Raw genomic sequence first — 16,873 nt, 5'->3', positions numbered from 1 at the left:
GAACTCGCTGCCTTGCCCACAGCGTAGGGCGCAGCGCCACCGGCACTGTCGTGCGGTTCCTTTGCTTTGAGGGCCCCAGAGATTAGAGCCTGGGGAGACATGGCCGCGGGCGGCGCCGCCCTAGGTAAGTCAGCAGATACGCTGAACCCGGGCACCTGGGCCTCGCTCATAGTCTTTAAAGAAGTGGGCCAGAAAAATGTGAGAATATGAGAGAAGCAGAGGCAGCCGGAGGCGGCAGCGAGATTCCGGACAGGGCGCCGCTTCCTGGAAGCCCAGGGCCTGCGCCAACTCGGGCGACTGATTCGATGCCTCCGTGCGCCTCTCGTCAGAAGGCGGCGGTTACTGCTTCCGAGGTCACTTTACTGGGACACGCGTCTTTAGGGTGTAGATCCGGCGCGCCTGCAGGAGCAGAATAACCAACACGCCTAAGCTCGGGGCAGATGATTCCCCTCTGCCCTCGCCCTGCGCTCAGCCACTTCCTTCCGTCTTCGTTTCGCTCAGTGTTTAAAGGCGCGCGCAGCGCACGGCCAAGCGTCCCGATGGCGGCACTCTTCCGGCCAGGCGCGCCCCTAGATGCCGCCCCGCGGGGCGCCGCGCTGCTGGGGGCACCACGGCCGCTTTCCAGCGCTCGCAGACTGAGCCGAGGATGCCGCGGCGCCAGTAATGCGGGGGCCCAGGCTTCTTAAGGTGTGGGGAGGATGGGAGGCCGGCGGACTGACCCGCCCCTGCTGGCGGGACTGGGCGAAGGCCGGCGGACTAGCAAGAGGCACGCACATCTTCCCGCTTTGTTTGGCTGGGGAAGCGGGAGGGCGCGCAGTCCTAAGGCGCGAGAGCGAGTCCATTCGGTCCTTCCCATGGGGGTGGAGAATTGGTTTTCTGCTGTGTTCGGGGGAGGCCACAGAAGCTGTCCTTCTGCATTGGACCCATGTGCTAAGTTTGGAAAGCTTAAAGAAGGTCAGTAGCTTCTAGTCTCAAATCTGCTTTCGGAGAAGTGTTTCCAGCCCTACAATTTGAATTTCGCCTCCTCTCTCAGCCAAACTGTGGGCTCGTCCAGGAAGAGTGGGCGGGGCGGGGAGTTGCTGGCGGGAAGTTTAAAACTTAGTGTGTTCCCACTGGCCGGGCTCATTCTGCGCCCTCTCCTTTCTTCTACATCTTTCTGCGTTCTTCTCTGCCATGCCCTCCTCTGAAGAGATACCCACCATCTCCCCCAGCAAGCGGGCCCGGCCTGCGGAGGACGGCGCCATACGGCTCCGCTTCGTCCGGCTCTCGGAGCATGCCACCGCCCCGAGCAAGGGGTCTGCACGGGCCGCGGGCTATGACCTATACAGGTGAGTGGCGACTGCCGGCCGCCCACGCCCCGGAGGGAGACTGACCCCGGCGATAAGGCCGCCTTCTGTCCCTGCCATCCCTGCCCCCGGAGAGGAGACCCAGTTCTCGGATTTTAGAGTTCTCAGTCACGTTAACTTATATTCTCAGGCCCTCTGCTACCGCAGCTTGAAACAGTCACTTAAAAGATTACAGATCAAACATTTTTTTTTTTTGCATATATGTAGGTTTCCGCCCTTTTGGTGTTGAAAATTTCAGCTTTCCTCCAGCATAAATTCAATAGGCATTTGGGCAAAAAGTGTAGAATGGTAAATATCAATAAATGTCTTTTGAGGCGTTGTTTTGCAACATTCATTGTGCCCTCTCCAAATGGAAGGTAAAGATAAATAAAGCCCACCTTGGCTTTCAAGACCTGAACATGATGCCATGCCCAACAGAAAAGCCATGGTGGTATCCTAGGTGCTGATTATGAAAATACCTAAGAAGGATTAATGAAGACTGCTTCTGCCTTAAAGGCTTAATAAAATTTCTTCACACATCCCTATTTAAGTTTGATCCAAGGACTGGAAATTTCAGAAAGGGTCCAAATACAAAAAGGGATGTTGGTAATACTACCACCTTTTCATTTGTACACTTTTTACCTGTACTAAAAACTTTCTCATATTTTTTTTAAATTCTCACAATAATCCTGAAGTAGACGTGTTACTTTTTACAGATGAGAGAGTTTGTAAGGAGCCGAATTGATAGCCCAAAGGCTTGAAATTAATAGGATTTTTGACCCTGAACTCAGTGCTTTTTTACCCTTGACTACTGTACCCAATTCTTATAACCATGATGGTAGGTGAAAAGTGATTCTGGAAGTAGAGGATATTTATTACATGACTAAATCCTTAGGATATATTTTAAATCATTCCAGGTAATTCTAATGTTAGAACTGTTCTAAGTCATAAGTATGAGGGAAGGAGAGAAAGTATGTGATGATAGTAAAGAAGAAAAGCGAGGTATAGACTTGAAGCTGAAAGGGATATAATTCAATCCCTTAATTTTCATGAATAAAAGGAGTGTCGTAGTTTAACTACACCATGTCTGGGCAGTGCTGTGAGTCATAGGAAAGACTGATTTAAAGTACTTTAAGCATCCTCCTAACAAACGTAGGTGACTTTATACATGCTGAAAAAAAACATGAAAATAACTGGTCTTTAATAAATTAGGGCTTAACTATGAAGAGAAGAAATTCTGTTGAAAGAAGTAGACATAGTACTGCTTTTACCAGCCTTAATTAAGGTATTCAAAGTAAATTCCAGCTCTGCTTATTGCAAGATCTCTGGTGGACCTTAGAGAACCCGTTCCTCAGCGGTGTCCATCTCCAGGGCTATTCACAATGCTCACCCCTCTCCTTCAGCCAGTGAAATTCATGGGCACAGCTTAGTAAACTACGAAGACCAGTAGAACAGATGCAACACAGCTCTACCCGCTTTCCTTCTGCATGTTTTCCCTAATTGCTAGAGGATTGTTGTGAGAACATGAGTTATATAAAGCAGTTAGAACTGTGCCTGGGGCTTAGTAAAGCTTAATAAATGTCAGCTATTATTTACCCTTCTTTCTTAGTTCTCTCTTCCTCTTTTCATACTGTTACTGAAGCATATACCTTTTAAAAATCTATCTTTTCTGCCTCCCGCTCAACCACATTGTTCAGAGAATTCATTTATTTACATATTGTCACCTCTTTCACCAGAAAAATTCATAGAGAATTAATATATCTAAATACCAGTTATTTTCTTCCTATATCTTCCTAGTGCCTATGATTACACAGTACCACCTATGGAGAAAACACTCGTGAAAACCGACATTCAGATAGCTCTTCCTTCTGGGTGCTATGGAAGAGTAGGTAAGTGATTTAAGACATAGGTAATTATTTGTCATTCTCTTTTATCTTAGTTTCATTTGGAGTATAAATAAGGGAAGGGATATTGCTCGTTCTGTGTCATAAAATAAAGAAGTGACATCTGTGATGGCAGATACAGCCATTTGAAAACTTTCATTTACATACAGGCATACCTGAGAGATATACTGTGGGTTCACTTTCAAAATACTGCAGTGAAGTAAATATCACAATAAAGCAAGTCATGAATTTTGGGTTGTCAGTGCATATAGAAGTTATGTTTACATTGTACTGTGGTCTATTAAGTGTAACAGCATTATGTCTAAAAAAATATACATACCTTAATTTAAAAATGTTTTATTGCTGAGAAAATGCTAGCCATCATCTGTGCCTTCAGCAAGTTGTAATCTTTTTGCTGGTGGAAGGTCTTACTTTCTATTTGTAAAAAAAAAAAAAAAGCAACAACAGTGAAGCACAATAAAGCAAGGTGCGATCAAACGAGGTATGTCTGTATCTCCTTTTGTCTCTATGTGCTCTTTTTGCTTCCTTAATCTTTCAAGAGGCTCACATTGGCCCAAATAACTACTCACTGTGAGAAAAACTGCAAATATAGGTGATTTTTAACTGGTACTTTTATCAATGTTAACGCTAACTTCTCCTTTAAGGACCAGATTGCATATGAAGTCAGATTTCTTTGTGAAGATGGTGATGAGAATAGCTAATATATGTATGTAGGAAAATAAAGACAGGCTTAGTATAATGGCACGTGGCATTCATCATGAGGGTAAAACTAACTTCTGGCAGTCCCAGTGTATATATCAGGCCACTTAGCTTTTTCCCCTTTGGATTTCCCTGTATGGGGTGTTTTGGGGTAAGGGATACTCATCAATGGACTAGAAGGAAGCACTTCATAGTAGGAAGAGCTAGGGCAAAATGGAGTATAAGTCAATAGGTTTGACTTTTCTGGAGTGAGTCAGTTGTCACTGGAAAGGAAAGAGATTTAAAAGTTCTTTTCAAGAGCATAATTTCTGACTAACTTGAGAGTAAAACATGGAACAAATGAAACTGACCCTTCACCTGCAAGGGGTGGAAAGTGGTGGCTCAACTACCACTACCTTGTTAGCCATGACTGTGAGAACTAATACTTCAGCCTTAAAAGAAAATTGAGACGAGCTCTCTCTTTATCTCTTTTTCTCAGCATTGACTGCATTTTTGGTGTATTCTGGGGGGTGGGGTGGGGAATCAGGAGGTAGTGTGAAATAAAAGTAAAGGCAAGAAGGGGCAGCAGTGTTTATTGACAAAGTTTTCTGATTTAAGTTATTCTGGAATAAAATACTAGAAGATAGGATAATTAATGGTAGGCCTGAGGCTCAAATCAGCAAGGATAAGGTATAAATTTAGCTTTTTATTTTTATTAAGAATAAAAAGCATAGTAAGAATGAAAAGCATAGTGAAATTGAGTTCTTAAAGTTTAGTTTTTGGCATTTTGCTTGACTGATATTAAACCTTTTATCTTACTCTGATTCATTTGTTTCATACAGAGATGTCTCTTGGAATCTGAATCATGAGTAGGAAAGAGTCCCCAATCCTATAGGCGAAGCTCTGCTGCTCTTCATTTCAGTTTATGTACCACCCCCACCCGCCGCCCCTTTCTTTCTCTGCCTGCCTTATTCCCAATTACATTGCAACATGCTCAGAACTCCCATCTTAAAACAGAAGTCCTCTTCCTCAGTTTCGTGTCCCTACCAGCTGCAGTCCTCACTTTGTGGCCAGACTTCTTCACAGAGTTGTCTGTGGTTGTACCCACTTGATCAACTTTCATTTCATTGCAGCAGTTCACAGCTGTACCACCACAGATCCTCAACTGACTGAAGTTGTGTGCAACTGGCTTAAAGTTGGCTTCAAATTAAACCTTGTCAGATTTATCTAAACTTTTCTAGTTTGGTAATACAGTATGATAAATATATTTTTTAATTCAGAACCATCTGCTAAGCTAAGATGAATGTCAGTGTTATGAGAGATGAGAGTAACATGCTTATATTGGTGTCAATTATATCCGATATCGCCCTTCCCTCTTAAAATAGTGAATTTCTCCTTTTTTGTTTTTTAGCTCCACGTTCTGGCTTGGCTGCAAAACACTTCATAGATGTAGGAGGTAATATACATGTTCTGTCTTGCCTTTTAGAAATTTCTATCTGAATAATAGACAATTATGATATAGTGTCAAATGCTGTTTGATTACGTCTAATTTTTAAATGACCATTATGTGAAATGCACGTTATTTTATTGATAGGCTAACTAGACACTATCTGACAAATAGGATTTTTGCCTTGGTTTAATGATAATTGCATTTAGTCCAAAAATGACCTTATTCTTAGAAGAAAGTTTGTTATAAGAGAAGGAAAAGCTTTGTCATTATTTAAGCAATTATATTGGCTTCAGAATATTTTCTTACCTCCATAAGAGAGACATCCATGTTTGGCAAAATAGAAGAAGAATCTTTACCTAGTCAAGAGAGAACATTGTGCTTTCCTATCTATATTTCTTGGTCAGCAAATCTTCAGTGACTCATGTCTCTCAAAGTCAACAACTCCCTCACGGGATCCCTTTCATGAAGAAGCCCCAGTTTCTTCTGCTGGCCACCCTTTTTGTAAGATCTCTAACTGCCCCTTAACTGTAAGGAAATTCTCACCTTTCTGATATGGCTTCCTTCAGATCTCATCACTGGGGTACAGATCCCACTGATGGGATCCCCATGTCCCGACACTTCTTTATCCCCATTGATAGAGAGCAAGTGCTTTATTCACTAACAAGATATCTTGGCCCTCTGGGTAAGTGGATGTGCTAGATTCTCCACCTCCTGCTATTTTTACAAAGCTACTTTTTAACAGATGAGAAATGGGCTCAGAGATGAGCCCAAGGTGACCCACTAAAAACTGGAATTTCCATCCACCTGATTCCAATTTCTTTCCACTGCAATTAAATGATGCGGATCACTCTGCCCCACCCCTCCATCAACCAGGCACTGTCCTGAAGTAGCTCACTGTTACTTGCACTGCAGGGGGTAAGGGTGCAGAATGAGGCCTGTCCTTGCCGTAGCTACTGCCTGCCCTTAGTCTCCCCACGGTATCACTAGGTGGTGCTGTGGGTCAAGACAGGAGCCCAGAAGTGTTTCTTAGGGACTAAAGAGGGGCCGAGTTTGACACAACAGTGATGGTCAGCCTATTTGGGTTGAGGATTGCCTGAGCTCAGTTATGCTTGATTTTCAAAAATACTTTTATAAGGTCAAGTATGGTAATGTAGGACTGTAACTTAAGGATATAAAAGACTATATTTTCTTAAAGAAATTTCAAAGACTTGTGAAAGGAACATGAGCTCTAAAGTAACAGCTAGATTTGGGTCTCAGCTTTGTCACTAACTAGCTAGTTATTTAACTTTTCTAAGCTTGATTTCCACATGTGAGATGAAAATTCGTGTGCCTGCCTGTGAAGGGTAGGACAGTTAAACGATGTATGTAAAGCATCTAACACTGTGTGGCACATATTAGTTCCTGTAAGTTATATTTCCTGTTTCCTAGGGACTTCACAGATTTTTTTCTTTTTTTCTTTTCTTTTTTGACATGGAAACTTGTTTTTCCCAACTGTGTTACTAATTTTTGCTCTATTTAAAACAACCCTCTGAAAAAAATTCATGTAAAAGAACTGGAAAGTTAGTTTTCCTGGTGGTTGGTGTGGTATTATTTATAAAATCACATTGTGGTGTGTTCTTGGATGCAGAATATCTTAAAAATGTCTCTTAGGCACAAATTTATCATAGTTGGCCACAGTTTTTATTTCAGAAGAGAGATGTTGTTAGAAATCCCACGCTGTAAGTAAGGGTCAAAGGGAAAAGTTGAGTATGCAGGATTCTGTTCAGAATTCACATCTGGTAGGTGTGGATAGTTTTCACCGAAGGAGGTTTCCAACAAATGACATGCCAAAGTCTTGACACAGTAAAACTTGCCTGAAGTCAGTTAATCACTCTGCCAGTTCCAATGCATGATTTTTCCAGTGATAACTTGAAAATACTTTCTGCTTTCTCATGAAGAGAAATCTCCCTGATGCTTATGTCCCTTATATAGAAAGAGAATAAGCCTTGGGTTTTCTTGAAGGTCAAATCATCTTTGAGTAATAAATGAACTTGAAACTATTGGATTTTTTATACTGTTGGCATTCATGCTAAAAAAAAAAGTTTTAATTGAAGGCTTCTTTTTTTTCTGCAATACATTTTAATTGACTTCCAACAACTTAATTTCTTTTAGTTAGCCAAAAGCTTTCCCCATGTCTGTGTGCCAAGCATAAAGTCTTGGTAGATCATCTGGCATTGCAGGGTTCAAGACACCCAACCATTTGAATATGATAGAACAACTTTACAGATTTATACCCAAGACCTTTACAAAAAGGGAGTGTTTTTGTATGGTAGAAGATAGTATGGTGTAGAAAAATAAATACTTGCAAGTCATATGAAAAAAAATACCTAAACAGATTTAAAAAACATAAACAATATAGAAGAAGACAAAAAACCCCATCACAATAGAGAATAGGACATGCAAGTTGTGCAACAAACATACAGAGGAAGAAAGTCCAGCCTAGTCATCAGGGAAATGCAAAGTAATGCCATGAGATACCATGTTTTACTCATCAAATGGACTGGAATTAAAGAGATTACTGCCATCTGGTACTGTAAGAACTTTGGGAAAGGGCGTTCTTAAATATCTCTGATAAAAGTTTGAATTGCTACACCTTTTTTGCAAATTGTCTAGTAATGTCTATTAAAATTTATAATGTACACACCCTTTGACCCAGGAAAGTGCTTTTTTGGAAACTTTGATGAGGATAAAAAGCACTAATACACAAGGACACATGTAAAGGAGGGCTGCTTTGTTTGTTACAGTAAAAATGTGAAAGCAACCTGAATTTGTGATAATATATAAGAGATTCACATAAATAATGGTACTGTATTTCCATATCTTGGATCTAAAAAAATAAGATTTATATATATTAATCTCAAAGGATGCCTATATTTTAAGTAGAAAAAAGGAAAATAATATTTAAAATGTATTATTGTAATATTGGCTACCTGAGGGAGGATGGGGGAATATTATTAGCTTTTACCGTTAAAAATGTTTGTACTATTTGGGTCATCTAAAAATGTTCTAATAAAGTAGAGAACAAAAGAGTTCAGCAAAAGTCAGTCCACATTGTCTTTATCTAATGCAATCTAGATAAATGAGTACTAGCCTGTACTCCAGGCCTTGCAGCATAGAGATCAAGATTCCATGGCCTTTCTGTGGACTTTTGTTCCGGCATGAGTAACATGTTCTATTGAGGGATTTCTTCATTAAATCTGATCTACATTGTTCCTGCAGCCAAAACTTTCTGCATGTAGATAACATAAAAAAGCTAATCTCATCTTTATCAATTCTGTCTGTAAATATTAAGGACTAAGTTAACAGTCCACTGGCAGTGGAAAAGGAAACCAGGCTTCAGTATTCTTTGAATTAGTCAAAATTTCATTACTCTACAACTAGAAAGGAACAGACTGTTTCTTTCAGTCTGGACATGATACGAACCACCTCTGCTGCCTTTCAGCCTTTTTTGTGCTGACCCTTCTCACTGTTAAAATTTCATTTATCTTTAATTTAAACTCTTAAAAGTTTTGTGTCAGGAACCTTTTAAGAAGTGCTTGAATCCAATTTCACTTACCCCCAGTATCTCATTCATAAAGCATAGGAATTCATTTAAACTTCTGTAATCCACTGGAAAAATCTAAAATGTTGTTTTTTTCTGAGTATTTTTCCTATGGTGGGCCTTTTTTTTTTTTAATTTGCTTTTTTTCCTATATGAGAAAATTGGAAGGGAATGTTTACCCTTGTTCTAAAAATAAATTTTTTTCAGCTGACCTTCAAAGAATGAGTCTCGCCAACCAGCATTCGTACCCATTGAGCTAAATTCCTGATTATTTTATTTCCTTTTTCTCTTGATAAGAGGTTTTTGTTTGTTTCTTATAGGAAGTGGGTATTAATAAGATGTTACATGAAATTACATCTGTTTAGGTTCACATGAATTCTATCCTTTTTACAAACTGAAGGAAACATGTATTAAAGGAAATTGGCAATGGGAGGGGGAAGTGATTGCTAGTAGGTAGGGGGTTTCTTTTTGGGGTGATGAAATGTTCTAAAATTGATTGTGGTGATGGTTATACAAGTCTGAATACACAAACGTTGAATTGTGAATTATGTCTCAATATTAAAAAAAATTAAATGAGAAGGCCTGATGTACCTGTATCATCTATACCTTGTGTTTATGGAAACGTTTTAAATTCTTGGTCCTAATAAGTCTGGTAAATGAACCTCTCTGGGCCAAGGCCGGGCCATGGCTTAAGTTTCTCTCCTGCAAAGATTTGTTGCCCTGTGTTTATAGTCTCAAAATAGGTACCAATTACACACAATTCTATGTAAAACTGTACTCACTGTTAAGCTTCTGTGCCGATGTCTTCTTCATGCTCTAAGAAGGTGTGGTGGCTTGATTTAAAAGCAGAAGACTGAACTGCAAGGTACAGGTCCGTTTTTGTTATAAAAATGGGAAGTTCTGATATTTGCTAGACTGCTGCTTAACAGTGTCAGCACTGACTTATTCCTCTGCATATCTTCAGGCTCTTTGACATTTTTATTTATGACTCAATCATATTTCAATCTAGATATTAGTGGGAAGCTGCTACTAGGAAAAGCCTTTAAAACCCGATTCATAATTTTCTCCTAGTCTTTTTGGCAGCTGTGCAGCAGATAGAGACAGGGGGTTTGGAGAGAGCAATTCAAGACAACTCGTTCACGCTGCTAAGTGCCTGCTCCCTGTTTAGAGTAGGAAATGGTCACTATTTGTAAGGGTGACAGGTGGGAAAATTCAGAATATTTTCTAAATTCTTTTTATTTGCATTTTAGTAGTATCATTTCTTATTTTTGAGGCTTCACATAGTACCAGAGCAAGATTCACTTATTCGGTTATGAGGATAAAAATCTCAGCTACATAAGAATGATTTTGAGGTCATCATATACCCTTGGTGTTTTGGTAGCATAAACCAAGCTAATGATATTTTTCTTTTCTCCAGCTGGTGTCATAGATGAAGATTATAGAGGAGATATTGGTGTTGTACTCTTTAATTTTGGCAAAGAAAAGTTTGAAGGTACGTTAAACATAGAGTCATAAAAGCAGTGAGTTTTCTGAGTTATGTATGTCTAACACATGCTAACTAGTTCTCATTGTACAAGGCAGGATATAGTGAATGCATTCATAAATATATCAGTAATAAACATAAAATGTCAGTAATAAACTGTTTTGTTTTTCCCTTTGAAGTCAAAAAGGGTGACCGAATTGCACAGCTCATTTGTGAACGGATTTTTTATCCAGAAATAGAAGAAGTTCAAGTAAGTATCACAAAAACTGAGTAGGGAATGCATAATATAACATCTTCAGTGAAGGAAAAATAAAATTTCGAGGATTTAGTATGGTATTTCTAACTAAATAGCATATATGACTAATCATATTTTAAACAAAATTAAAACCTCAGTTTTAGAATTTTTTGAGATGATTTTCATAGCTGTCATCTAGCATTACTTTGGATGACAACTCATTTAAATATACTGTGAATTCTGTTTCCTTAGCTTTTTGAAAATTATCCAATAATTAAATTTACAGAGCTTATAAAAAATTATTGCAATCCCCTTTTTTAAAGGACGTTATAGTAAGAATGAGTCTTAACTGATTAGGAGCTGGGGAGAACTGAAAGATGATGTGAAATTAACTCTATGGCTTACCACCTTTATGTCTTTTCAGGTGTTAGATGACACTGAAAGGGGTTCAGGAGGTTTTGGTTCCACTGGAATGAATTAAAATTTATGCCATGAACAAAATGAGGAAATATTTTTTTTTCCCTTAAAAAATAAAGAGTTTTTGTTTAGTGTTGGTGTAAACTTTAATAGCTTTAGGTTTTAAAAAAATCTGGTTCTCATGAGGAAAGGGTACTGTTGGGATCACAAAACTTTACTCTTGTGTTTTTCTACATTTTATTGTTTTATAAATCTGCATGGTAACCTAATACAAATAATTTTTCAGTCAAATGTGCATCAGTTGCAGGTCCCCTCCCCAAAACTGTATTTAATTCACTAAATGCTACCTCTTCAACAATTTGTCTTTCAGTCGCTTTATAAATCATAAGCAAAGCCTTTTAATCAATAAATTCAAATTCTTTCACAGATATAAATTATTACATAAACTGAACTAAAACATAATAAAAAGTTAAAGTTCCTTATTCTCCTCATTGGTTTAAAAATAGTTTTTAATGTTAAGATTTCTTTGTGAGGTAGGAAGAGAATCCTCAGTTTATTTTTAGGTTTTTTTTTTTTTTAAATCATCCTTTTGATAGACCCTAGATTGACTGAGTATAGTATGTTTGTGAAGGAAACTATAACATGGAAATTTCCAGTTGGTTTGTTCCTCTGAATTTCATCCCATCAAATAAATTGTATAAGTTGTAATTATATGGGTTTCTCTCACTAAAATAGCAATGATAGCCTTATTCAAGAAAATATGCAATTTAATTAGGATAAAATAGATGTAGTGATGTATGCTTAGACCACTAGGTTTGTCCATTCCACATACTTTTGAGTAAATGTGTTTAAGCAGTATTTCACTGCAGATAGGGGGCTGATTCTATGGATTAGTTTGTCGATATGCTTTCTTTTATTTCCCAGACCCCTTTGCACCAGGTCTTTGGGTGTCACTTTGGCTTTGTCAGTCAAATGCACTAGTGTGGGACTTATGAGGCATTTTTTTGTGAGTGTGGGTCATAACAGACTGTGCTTTTGGAACTGGACACTCTTGGTCACTCAGTTCCTGGAAGCACCAGCTATAGTTTACTTCTTCTGTCCTTCCAGTGTTTCTAGGTCATTTAATACCCTGCAATGTAGTAGTTTCCATCTGCGATCACGATTCATTGGTCATGAAATCAACTAAGTGGGTCATACATAACTAGCATTTTAAAAAATTGAGTAGAAAAAGCATGTCAGATGAGTAAATGTGAAGATTGTTTGAATTATATATTTATGTGTATACAGGTTCATGGAATAAATTGTTTCTGCAGTTCAATAAAATTTAAATTCTTTCTTGCTAAACTAGCTAGAGTAGATTCTGTTTTCTGAACCCTGATTATACATAGTAACTGTTGAGTAAGAACAAGTAGTGTGATGTGACTACCGAGAGATATGGTCTTAGCTGACTGTAATGTTCTCACTTGACTGAAAGTCCTCTGTATTAAGCACTTGTACAAACTGCTTGTTTTCTCTGCATACCTGTGGGGAAGTAGATATAACACTTTATATATGACAAGAATGGGCTCAGAGACATTTAGTAATTTGTTTAACACTTCAGCTAATATCTGTTAAAGCTTGGGTCCTATTGCTTCAAAACCCATGTTTGCTTGGGTCCTATTGCTTCAAAACCCAATCTTTCAAGTGGGAAAGAGAATGGAAAAGATGGTTAATGAAGGTCCTCCAGTTCATGCCTGGTATGTGTTTCCATCTGGGCACGTATTTAAAGGAAGATGCTCAGATCTGAAGCTACTCTGGAAGTTAATATGGGGGATAGATGAAAGATGTAAGGGTTTTGTTTTTTGTTTTGGAGAAGTGTATGTGCTGCAAATAGGAATGGGATAGAGAGAGAGGTTAGGAGAATGTCCCTGGGATACAATAGATGTTTTATCTTAAAGACTAGGGGAATTAGGCTTGTCAAATATGACCCGATGTTTTCTGTGAGACAGTAGTAAATATATATTAGTCTCTGTCCCTGGTTCCTGGCATAGAGCTGCTAAAACCCTTGTAATTTCCTAAGTGATAACACTAGGAGCATTTCTTGTTCTAGTATTGGTCTTTGACCTCTGTTCCTGACCAAGAGCTCCTGAAACCTTTGCAATTTTCTGGGTGACAGGAGTGTCATTTGTTCTAATGTGACTCTGGATGGGCTCCTGGATGCAAGTTAATCACTAGAACCACCATGATTAGAAGTTTAGAATTTTCAGCCTTGCACCACAATCTTGGGAGAAGGGCTGGAGATAGTTAATGATTGATCCTGCCTGTGTGATGAAGCCTCTGTAAAAGATTGGGAGAGTTGGGTTGGTGAACATGTGGAGGTGCTGGAAGAGTGGTGCTCTTCCCAGAGGGCACGGAAGCTCTGCTTCCCACATGGCTTGTCCTCATCTCTTACATCTGGATGTTCATCTGTATCCTTTACTATATCCTCTAATAAACCTATAAACCTAAGTGTCTCCCTGACTTCTGTGAGCTACTAGCAAATTAATCGAACCCAAATATGGGGCCTTTAGAACCTTGTTGGTCAGAAGCACTTGGGCTTGCGATTGTTTTCTGAAGTAGATGTGGGTGGGGTGAGGGGAGCCATTTTATGGCACTGAGCCCTTAACTTGTGGCATCTGACGCTATCTTCACATAGACAGTGTCAGAATTGAATTAAATTGTAGGAGACCCAGCTGGTGTCACAGAATTGCTTGGTGTGGGGAAAAGCCTCCACACATCCGGTAACCAGAAGTGAAATGTTTTATGTGAATAGTAAAGGAGACTCAGGGAAGAAAGATGTAGGAGGAAAGAACTGTGTTTTTCCTTACATAGGGATGAAAAAAGGCTAGCTGAGTTTTTCCTTTACAGTGGCATAAGGCAGATTCGTGGAACGTCCCTAAAACAGCAAATTTAATGAAAAAAGCAAAAACTGCTATAGGAAGAGTATAATACAGGCTGTTGGGCTGGAATTATTGAATACTAATTTTCTGTTATTTATGCAAAATTTAAATATAATATTTTTACTTTGCTTACTGTAACATGCAATATTCAGAAAGTGTATAAAACAAAAGTACATGGTATAGTGGATAACTACAAAATAGGAGCACCTAAATAGTGGTCTGGACTGGTTTTCTAGAAGGTGAAAACCCTATGCTAATAAGGCTTGGTTCCTGAGCTCATTTCCACTAGATTCAGCTGGTAGCAAAGGGAAACCAAGGAGCAGCCCTTTATAAGGACAAGTTCTCCCCACTAGAAGGGAAACCAGTTTTTTACTGATGGCCAGTGAGAAGCATTTTCACATGTAGGGCTGCACGTTTCGATTTTCAGATTAACTACAAATTGAATAATGATTACCACTGTGCCAGTTTAGTAACTTGCCAGGCACAAACCAGGCAGTTTTCCTCTTCACAGTTTTGCCTCACTAATGATGCCCATTATCCACTCCTGTCCTCGGTACATCAGAAGAGAAATAAATAATCAGGGTGACTTCCATAAACTAATCTGATGCTCCATCAGTTAACTTACTTTGGTGGTGATCTGTAGAGAAAGCCACATACTAGTACTTAAAACAATTGGCCTATGTGGAACCTAAGATTTGGGTTTCAGAGCACCTTTCCTACACAGTGCTTCCTGCCACGTGACCATTTTCATTCCACCTGGCAGAAGATAGCAAATGATCATTTCCTCAAATTCATCTGTCTTATCAATGAAAGAATGATGGAAGGCTAGAGGACTAAGATATGCAGGAACCTGGAGTTTTATGAAGTGAATATATCAGTTTGGGATTAATGGGCCTTGGACATACTGACATAATTCTCTGAGTATTGAGTCCAACTTGTCATATAGGGCATTCTCAACAGATCTACCCCAACCCTCTTGCTTTGAATATCCCCAAGTCACCCTTGGTCCTATTTCTCGTTTGCCCTTTCCCCGTGCATCTTCAACTCTAGCAGTTGTCCCTGTTAAGAGAGTACTAATAGTTTGTACTTATCTCTGCCCCTCAACTTGTCCTACTGTTAACCTCTACTGCTTACCCATAAGGTAATGGTGATAGACTGTCAGTCACAAGAACTGCAGATGACAGAAAAGGGTAGAAATCACGTGGGCCAAAATTCAATGACAATGGTAGTAATTATAGATTCAGAGAGCATCCCTGTATATAAAAAATGCTTGACAAAACCCATGCTAAGAGGCATGAAATCATTCTACTAAAGATAATGTGATTGATCTTTGATCAGGCATTTAAAGCCATTTTATCTTCTCATTTTCAGTTACTATTTTATGTAACTGACCTGATCCTTTCAGCTGAGAAATACCCTCTAGTATTGTGTCATCATCCTAAAGAAGAGAGGTGAGATGGGAAGGGATAACTTCTCAAAAGTGAAAATAAAATATCTTGCTAAAAAGACACATCTCCATTTGAAGATGGATTAGATACAGTTGTTTTTTTTGTTTGTTTGTTTGTTTTTTTGACATTTTTCCTTACTGAAAGGAGAATGAGAAAAAAGAAAAATATAAATGAAACTGAAATTTCCAGTGAAGGAATCTTCTCAAGAAGTATCTGAAGAAAAATATGTTAAAAATGGTGTCCCTTATTAGCAACTAAACATGGTTAAATTGGCAATATTTTAAATGATCCAGGAAGTCTCTTAAAAAATGTCTAATAACTATGTATGAAAGTAAGATTATGGAGAAAATTTAACATTAAGGAGAAAATTTAAAGTGAATTTGATTAACAGGTTACTAAATTATGTCTTGGTTGGACTCTAATTTTTTTAAATGGGCTTTACAGGTGAGCAAAGAAACCTCCGGGAGAATATATACCAGAATAACAAAATAACAATTATCTCTGGCCTTTGGAATTGCTGGTATTTTTTTTTTCTTTTTGCATTATCTATTTTGTAACACTTTGAAAAATGAAAACTCTATCACTTGGTTTAAAAAAAGAGCTTACGTTTTTTGATAAAGTATTTGTTTAATTTTGATCACTTGCTATTTTAATGAATATTTTTGATATTGAAAATATGTGGGATGATCATGACAATAAATAAATTGAAGAAAAACTATACAAGGTGGTATAATGGAAAAGCACTAGCTTTGAGAGTATTAGATCCTAGTTTAAATTCTGCTCTTTTGTTAACTAAAAGATCTTGAATATATAAAATAATCTTCTGTGTTCTCAATTTTCTCATGATAAAATAAGGAGAGTGCATCAGATAATCTCCAGGGTCCCTGCCTGATCTCCTATTATGTTTTTTTGAATCTTGAGACTGCATGGCTATGGCAAACTACTGCCACCTGGTGACAGTTATCTAAAGTGAGGGAATTGTATTTTAGGTATAAATTCAGCATCATTCATTCATTCATGCTTACATTTGCCTAGCTAGCTAGCTATATGTGCTGGGCAAGTGCTGGCATTATCATTCATTCAGTTTAGTTTTCTTTTTTTTTTTTTTTTAAGATGATAGAGGTGAAACAAATAAGACAAGAGCTGTCATGTGCTTGCTGTTTTGCCCTGAGGATGACCTCATTTAACCAATTCTGACTCTCTTCCCATGTGAAAAATAAAGATAATAATATCCACCTTGCATTATTAGAAAATCTAGAGATGATGGATGTAAAGTGTCTCACACGATCCATGGGGAAAAAAAATTTGGTCTATAAACGGTAGAAATTATGCACAGGAAGGTAACCCATCTAGATGTTTATCATCTAGTAACTATAGAAGGTTACCATCTGTATTCTAGACAAATATAGAAATCTGCACGATATGTGATATGCCT

General features: G+C 38.4%; 1 protein-coding gene across 3 annotated transcripts; it reads left to right on the top strand.

Moving 5' to 3' along the window:
- Nucleotides 1-1,075: 1,075 nt before the first annotated feature.
- DUT (deoxyuridine triphosphatase) lies at nt 1,076-16,659 on the top strand. Of its 3 annotated transcripts, XM_025038827.1 has the most exons (7): nt 1,076-1,328; nt 3,123-3,214; nt 5,319-5,363; nt 10,355-10,429; nt 10,600-10,670; nt 15,883-15,958; nt 16,552-16,659. In XM_025038827.1, exons 1-6 carry the CDS (start codon nt 1,174-1,176, stop codon nt 15,928-15,930), a joined length of 486 nt encoding a protein of 161 aa, XP_024894595.1. In that variant the 5' UTR covers nt 1,076-1,173; the 3' UTR covers nt 15,931-15,958; nt 16,552-16,659. The 3 variants fall into 3 exon arrangements, with proteins under 3 accessions (XP_024894595.1, XP_024894594.1, XP_024894593.1); XM_025038826.1 differs by lacking the exon at nt 16,552-16,659 and having other exon boundaries at nt 15,883-16,156; XM_025038825.1 differs by lacking the exons at nt 15,883-15,958; nt 16,552-16,659 and adding an exon at nt 11,080-12,419 and having other exon boundaries at nt 1,077-1,328.
- The last annotated feature ends 214 nt before the right edge of the window (nt 16,660-16,873 follow it).

Source organism: Pteropus alecto, unplaced genomic scaffold (assembly GCF_000325575.1).
Source record: "Pteropus alecto unplaced genomic scaffold, ASM32557v1 scaffold86, whole genome shotgun sequence".
Classification (NCBI taxonomy): Eukaryota; Metazoa; Chordata; class Mammalia; order Chiroptera; family Pteropodidae; genus Pteropus; species Pteropus alecto.
The sequence above is the reverse complement of the archived record's forward strand: the minus strand, read 5'-3'. Positions and strand labels throughout refer to the sequence as shown.